At 44.1% G+C, this 8676-nt stretch overlaps 1 protein-coding gene across 1 annotated transcript in view; it reads right to left on the bottom strand.

Moving 5' to 3' along the window:
* The window catches only part of TMPRSS15 (transmembrane serine protease 15), a 99121-nt gene that overhangs the window by 32057 nt on the left and 58388 nt on the right, over positions 1–8676 (bottom strand). The window contains exon 13 of the mRNA XM_078767035.1: positions 7273–7322. Within this exon, the coding sequence (XP_078623161.1) occupies positions 7273–7322 (50 nt within the window). The remainder of the gene's footprint in view (positions 1–7272; positions 7323–8676) is intronic.

Raw genomic sequence — 8676 nt, 5'->3', positions numbered from 1 at the left:
CTTTCGTTCTCTGTTTTGTCCAGTCGTTCACCCCATACTTCCTTGTATAATTAATATCTCAACTCAAAAAAAAAAATATATATTTCCTTCTCAGTTCTTATTCGTTTATTTGTTGTCCTTAGTTGTTCGTGCATTCTTCGTTCACATTGATCGTGATCACGTGATCACGTTGTTAAAGATGTTTCAACTTTCCCCTGAAGAACAGTTTTCTGTCATATATTATAACACCTTTTTCTTCTTCTATATATATAAAGTAGAGTTGGCCTCTATCTATGATCTCTAAGATCTCGAGAACCCGTGGACGGATTTGCGAGCGGAAAGTACTGTTCGACTCGGGATGGTCCCAGGAATGTCACGGAGACATAAACATTTAAAAAATTTCGGGTTTTTAAAATTAGCGTATTATTAGCACTAGCAGAAGAGAGAGGGATTCGAAGGGAGGGAGCGCAGCGCTTCTAGCGCTTCTGACTACAGCACACCTTAAAATTAAAAAAACTTCGGGTCTACAATCTCTAAGATCTCGAGAACCCGTGGACGGATTTGCGAGCGGAAAGTACTGTTCGACTCGGGATGGTCCCAGGAATGTCACGGAAACATAAACATTTAAAAAATTTCGGGTTTTAAAAATTAGCGTTCCCCTCCCCTCCTCTTCCCCCTCCCCTCCTCCTCCCACTCCCGTGCAAAGCCGGGTACCTCTGCTAGTCTCCTATAAAAGGATGCTTTCGACTTGCTCACCAAATCAGTTCATTCCAAAAAAAAATACCATCTCTTACAGTTCATTTTTTCTACATTCCCGAAACTCTCCAGCACTCCACCCCTCCTTCAGCATCCTCAAACGTATTTTTGACTCGAAGGTCTCAAACTCATTTTGCAAGAAATGTTCGTTTCCCATTAATCGTACATTTTTCAAAATCCAATCTCACCCCTCCCCTCCAAATCTTCCCCATCCCCCCTTCCCTCCAAAACTTCCCCATCCCCCCTCCCCTCCAAAACTTCCCCATCACCCCTCCCCTCCAAATCTATCCCCTTACCCCTCCCCTCCAAATCTTCCCCATAACCCATCTCTTTCAAATATTCCCCCTTGCCCCTCCCCTCCAAATCTTCCCCATCACCCATCCCTTTCAAATCTTCCCCATCACCCCTTCCCTCCAAAACTTCCCCATCACCCCTCCCCTCCAAAACTTCCCCATCACCCCTCCCCTCCAAATCTACCCCCTTGCCCCTCCCCTCCAAATCTTCCCCATCACCCATCTCTTTCAAATCTTCCCCCTTGCCCCTCCCCTCCAAATCTTCCCCATCACCCATCCCTTTCAAATCTCCCCCCTTGCCCCTTCCCTCCCCTCCCTCCAAAACTCCCCCCACCCCCCCCCCTCTGAGACTCTCCTTCGCTCCTCCCCTCCTAGACTCCCCTCTCACCCCTCCTCCTCAAAGCGTCCTCCCCGCTTCTTCCCCCTTCCAACTTTCACCTTCATCTCCCCCAACCCTCTGCCTCGCTCTTCCCCCTCCTCAAATAACACCTCACTGTGCCTCACCCAATCTCCATCAAACCTTTTGTCTGCCCCATTCTTCCCTTTCTCCAAGCTATTCTGAAATCTCTGACACACCTTCAACAGCTCTCCCTACCTCTTCCTCCTCTGCCACATCTTACCCTACCCCTTCCCCCCCCCCCCCCTGTTCTGTATCTGATGCTCCCACTTCCTCTTCATTAACGGTATGGACCTCAAACATCCGGGGCCTTCGCTCAAACTTGACTGATCTCTCCACACAGGTTGCTTCTGACAAACCAGATGTGATCTGCTCAACAGAAACTTTCCTCCTTCATGATGTCTCTGATTCCTTGATATCTCTCCCAGGTTACTCCCTCCTCCGGTATGATAGACCTGAGCCTCGTCCTGGAGGTGGGGTTGCTATCTTTATAAGAAAAACTCTCTTCCTCACTCGCCCTGCACTGCCCTCTCTCCACCTCACCCCCAGGAATACCTTTGGCTACGGCTTCCCCTTCGCTCCCACCTTTTGTTCATATGTGTGTTGTACCGTCCTCCAAACAGTGATGACTCCATATACATCTTGCTGTCTGATAATATGGACCAACTTCTTTCTACCCATCCCAACTCTCTCTTCCTCATATGTGGTCATTTCAATTGTCACCATGCCAGTTGGCTGGGTGTGGGCACCTCTCTCACCAGCCATGGCTCTTCAGCAAAGGACTTCTGCGACTCACTGGGACTGACACAATCTGTCAATTTCCCGACCCGGATCTCAGTCAACGGAGCATCTTCTCTTCTGGACTTGGTTATGACTAACGTCCCTGCAAATGTCTGCTGCTCTTCTTCTGCTCCAATCGGCTCATCTGATCATGTGCTTGTTAAAGTGGACATCTCTCTGACCATTCTCAGAGAGCCTCCTCAGCGTCGACGAGTCTGGCATTTCACTCAGGACAACTGGCACGGTCTTCAAGCACCCATCAATCATCTGGACTGGTCTCCCATCTCTACCGCCTCTGACATCAACTCATCCTGGGAATTCTTCCAAAGTAAATTGCTCTCTCTCATGCACAGATTTATCCCATCTCGTCTTCAGTTGTCATACCCTTCCTCCCATCCATGGTACACGGAATCTTGTGGTGAGGCTGTTGCCCAGAAACAACTTCCTTTCGTCTCCTGGAAAGCAAATCCAACAGAAGGAAATCTCATTTCCTTTCACAAAGCCCGAAACAAGTGTGTGTCCACCCTCAGGAGAGCCAGGAAACTATATCTCTCCATTCTCAAGACCGAACTCTCTTATCTGTCTCCCTCTTCCAAATCCTGGTGGCGTCTGGTCAAATCTGTTTCTGGTGTTTGTTCCCGCTCCATCCCCTCCCTTACCTCAAATGGCTACACGGCTGACTCCGCACGTGAAAAAGTTGAATGCCTCAACTCTGTGTTTGCCTCTAAATCTTGTGTCCCAAACCCATCCCTCTCTGTACCCACCATACCCAGTCGTACCCAGCTGCTCCTGGACTCTGTGTCCTTTCCTCCTGACAAGGTGGAAAAGTTTCTGTCAACCCTCGACTCTGATTCTGCAACTGGTCCTGATGGCATCAGCCCACGGGTCCTAAAATAATGTTCTTTCGCTCTTTCACTCCCTCTCTCTGTTCTCTTCACCCTCTCTTTTGCTCAAGGTTGTCTGCCATCTGCTTGGAAATCAGCCAGCATCACCGCTTTGCACAAAAAAGGTGCAAAAACAGATCCTAGCAACTACAGACCAATCAGCCTTCTCCCAATCATCAGCAAAGTCATGGAATCCATCATTGCTTCAGATATGAAATCTTTCCTCTTCTCCAATGGCTTGATCTCTGACCATCAATTTGGTTTCAGACCAGGTCACTCTACTCTGGACATGCTGCTTCTGCTTTCTCAACAATGGATGGAGGACCTCAATGCCAAACAGGAAATTAGAGCTGTCTCCCTTGACATATCACGTGCCTTCGACATGGTCTGGCACCCCGCTCTGCTCACCAAACCCTCCTCCTTTGGTATCCATGGAAATCTCCACGCATGGCTGGCGGACTTCCTCTCTAGTCGTAGTCAACGTGTGGCCCTGAATGGGTTTCTCTCATCTCCTCTTCCCGTTCAGGCTGGAGTTCCCCAAGGCAGTGTCCTGGACCCTGTGCTTTTTCTGGTCTTCATCAATGATCTCTCCTGGTGCCTGGTGTTGGCTTAGCGGTTAGGGTGCCGGCTTGGGATCCAAGGATCATGGGTTCGAATCCCGGTCAATCGCTGAATTAACGCCAGGGGGGTTGACTCAGCCTGTTCATCCTTCCAAGGTCAGCAAATTGAGTACCAGCTTGCTGGGATGACTTCTGTTTGTCGGCAAGTACACTCCTCTTCCTGTTCAGGCTGGAGTTCCCCAAGGTAGTGTTCTGGGCCCTGTGCTTTTTCTGGTCTTCATCAATGATCTCTCTGACTCTCTTGAAAATCCTCTCTATATCTTTGCTGACGACTCTACTCTCTGTCGCTCCATTCCTCATCCCTCAGATCGGCAGTCTGCAGCCTCCTCACTCTCTGCAGACCTGGAAAAAATCACAGACTGGGTAAACAAATGGAACATGTCTTTCAATCCTGATAAATCTCACACTCTTACGATGTCTCTCCAAAAAGACTGACTGGAAAACCCTCCCAGCCACCTTCTGAATAATCCTCTCCAAGAAGTTCTGTCACTCAAGCTTTTGGGTCTCACTATTTGCCATGATCTTTCCTGGGAAAACCACATTTCAAATCTGGCCACCAAAGCCAGTCGCCGACTGGGCATCCTCCGTCGTGTGAAGTCCTTCCTTGGCACACCTGAGCTCCTCACCACATACAAAGCTTTCATCCGCAGCTCTATGGAATACTGCTCTCCCCTCTGGTCTGGTGCTCCTGCCTCACACCTAGCCCGTCTTCACGCTGTTGAAACCAAAGCGTTCAGAATCATTGGAATCTCCCGCGATGAAGCTAACTCCAAGGGCCTTTCACTCACTCACCGCAGGCAGGTTGGTGGTCTTTCCGTCTTCTACCGACTCCTCTCTGGCCTTGCCCCCCCAGCCCTCTCTGGGCTCTGTCCCCCAAATATTCCTACAGGTCGCACAAGATCTGCCTGCAACCCTCTTATGGTTAAACTGCCAAAATCAAGACTTTCTGCTCACCTTCACTCCTTCATTCCTCTTTTCTCCCGCCTCTGGAACAAACTCCCTCACTCTCTTCAATCCCACTCCACCCTCCAGGTCTTTAAAACAGCTGTTCACCACCATCTCTTATCTTCCCCCATCCAAAACCTTGATCTTTTCTACCCCCGCTAATTTCACCCCAAATCTTACACTTTTTTGAAATACCAACTTCTGTCCCGGAAGTCCTTGGTCTCCTTGTATTTTATACCTCTCCCCTCCCCGCCGTTCTCACGCCTCCTCCCCCAGGCTCTCTCCCTCCCGCGCTTCTCCCTGCTCTCAGGTGTTGTGTTTGTGTGCTTCCCCTCCTCTCCCCATCTTGTCTTCCACTCCCTCTTTTTGTATGTTTGTTTGTCTGGTTGATTTGTTTGTGGAATAAATTTTAGCTCTTTCACGAGCCTCGATTCAGTGTACAAAAAAAAAAAAAAGACCTAAAATACTCCAAAGACCCAAAATACTCCAAAGACCCAAAATACCCCAAAGACCGTTAAATACCCCGAAGACCGAAAAGATTGAAAAGACCGAAAAGACCCCGAAGACCCAAATACCCCATAGGTGTAGACCCTGAAAGATCTGAAAGACCCCAAAGACCCAAACAATCCAAAAGACCAAAAGGACCCTGAGCGCCTTAAAGACCCTGAGGACCCAGTGGACCCCAAATGACCCCTAATACACAAAATACCCTGAAGACCCTTAAATACCCCAAACATCCAGATTGAGGACCCAAAATACTCAAAATATTCAAAACTCAAATGACTCAAAAGACCTAGAGGACCGAAAAGACTCAAATGACCCAAAAGACACCGATGAACCAGAAGACCCAAAAGACACAAAAGCCACAAAATATGCTGAAGACACTGAAGACACCAAGGACCCAAATGACCCAGAGGACACAAAAGACCCCAAGGACACAAAAGACCCCAAGGACACAAAATACCCCAAGGACTCCGAAGACCCAAAAGAAGAGCAATTATGCCTCTTACCTTGGAATTGGAGACCGTGGCTTGCAAACTGAGCCCCAAGGTTGGTGTCCAGAAGCGGTATTTTTTTAAATCACAATAAATACAAAGAACAGGGAGGTGAGATTTGCTGCACTTGATGTGCAATGCGTGCAGAGTAAAACGAGTGTTCATTTAAGTCTGTAGGATGTCTAACAAATAAAGATGACATAACACTCCTAACACTCGTAGGCTATGAGCCAGACCCCCCAAATTGACCGGTCGGTACCATACAGATGGAGTAAGGCTCATTGTGATTTTTAGCAAGATATATGTCCCTAGATATGAAAAAAAAGTGATAGCGGTGTATAACTCTCGGCCATCTCTGTGTTATCACCCGAAATATTATTATACGCCTGCTTCGCTTCGCCAAAAAATGTGATATTTGCTAAAATTGGAATAAGTATGTTTTTAAGGACCACAGAGTGCCGAGATCGAGATCGAGATCGTATTTGTTCGAGAGATCATGATAAACCTAGAGTGTGGAGCAAGTTTGCATGCATTGTGAAATATAATGTAGCTGATGTTACAAACCTACTTTAGGATACTAGCTAATACCAAAAATTACACTGAGATACCAAAAGTAGTAGACGAATAAACCTAAAATGTTCAAAAGCTATGTTTCGTTCCAAAATATCAAAATTAGGGGGTATGGTTGAACATATTTTGAACTTTACCAAAATATGTGCCCCAAACAACCACCATATTGCAAAGTAATGATATATTCCAATGCAGTGGTTCCTTGCGAAGATTTTGAGGGGTCAAATGTTACTCTGGGAGTTTTCATTTTTGAAATATTGACAAAAATGTACAATGTCAATTCTGAACTCGAAGCGATTTCGACCACTTTTTCACTAAATTTAACATATTTTTTGTCATTATATCAATATTTTGATAAATAACCCCCACAAATGTTCTATATTTCTATTACTATATTAGTTGGCATCCAGTATGCAAATTATTGGCACTCTGTGGTCCTTAAAAACATATTTATTCCAATTTTAGCAAATATCACATTTTTTGGCGAAGCGAAGCGGGCGTATAATAATATTTCGGGTGATAACACAGAGATGGCCGAGAGTTATACACTGCTATCACTTTTTTTTCATATCTAGGGACATATATCTTGCTAAAAATCACAATGAGCCTTACTCCATCTGTATGGTACCGACCAACCCCCTTGGCTCATACTCATAGCCTATAGGCCCAGACTTCAGAATTTGGCAGGCTCACGTGGCTATACCGTCAAAAACTGTTTCAACCGTCATTTTTGACGGGCTTTACACTAATATATATATATATATATATCGTAACAACAAAGACAAAAAAAATTTGGGAGTGATCGAGGCCGGCCCAGATTTGCATATACACGGCCCAGATGAAAGTATTTTGTCTGATTTAAAAATTATGATTTTCCCGTATATTTTGATTATTTGAAGCAACTTTTACTTGATTTTCTCTCTGAGAAGCATTTCCGCGTTTCAGGATGGGATAGACAGACACATTTATGTATGATATATTATTTTTGGACAAAGTTTATGGTAACAGCAGCGTTATGGATTTTACATGTTTTGAGAGTGATGTACTTCTCACCTCTCAAAGTGCATCGAACATACAGCACGTTGTCTGACAAACATTTTGTACTGTGAAAACACGAACACATTCAGGTGCATTAGAGCTTTCAGTTCTTGTCATGCATAGAGACCAAATAAGCGCAGGCCTTCATTGCCTTTGCTGAATATGTTCAAAGAAAAATGCTCACAAGTTTGAATGTGACAGTTTTGTTTCAAAAACGTTTATTGGGCTACTTGGCCACAATAAATTTAATACAAAGAATGACTTGTATTTGAAGGTAATCCAGGTAAATTTAAGACGATCATAATACAACACCACAATTTGTGACAAATCATCTACATCTACTACTACTACTACTACTACTACTACTACTACTACTACATCATCTACATCTACTACTAATACTACTACTACTACATCTACTACTACTACTACTACATCTACATCTACTACTACTACTACTACTACTACTACTACTACTACATCTACTACTACTACTACTACTACTACTACTACTACATCTACTACTACTACTACTACATCATCTACATCTACTACTACTACTACTACTACTACTACTACATCTACTACTACTACTACTACATCTACATCTACTATTACTACTACTACATCTACTACTACTACTACATCTACATCTACTACTACTACTACTACTACTACTACTACTACTACTACAACTACTACTACTACTACTACAACTACTACTACTACTACTACTACAGCTACACCTACTACTACTACTACTACATCTACTACTACTACTACTACTACTACTACATCTACTACTACTACTACTACTACTACTACTACATCTACATCTACTACTACAACTACTACTACTACTACATCTACATCTACATCAAGATCTACTACTACTACTACATCTACATCTCCTAATACATCTACATCTACTACTACATCTACAACTACATCTACAGCTACTACTACATCTACATCTACTACTACATCTAAATCTACTACATCTAAATCTACTACATCTACTACTACATCTACTACTACTACTACATCTACTACTACATCTACTACTACATCTACACCTACATCTACTACTACATCTACTACTACATCGACTACTACATCTACTACTTCATCTACATCTACTACTACTACATCTACATCTACTACTACATATACATTTACTACTACTACTACATCTACATCTACTACTACATATACATTTACTACTACTACTACAGCTACATCTACATCTACTACTACATCTAGATCTACTACTACAACTACAACTACAACTGCAACTACATCTACTACTACAGCTACTACTACAACTACATCTACTACTACTACTTCTACAGCTACTACTACTACTACATCTACTACTACTACTACTACTACCACTACATCTGCATCTACATCTACTAC

This window comes from Myxine glutinosa, chromosome 1 (genome assembly GCF_964187855.1).
Source record: "Myxine glutinosa chromosome 1, kmMyxGlut1.1, whole genome shotgun sequence".
NCBI lineage: Eukaryota > Metazoa > Chordata > Myxini > Myxiniformes > Myxinidae > Myxine > Myxine glutinosa.
Note: the sequence above shows the minus strand (reverse complement) of the source record. Positions and strands in the feature narration are given on the sequence as shown.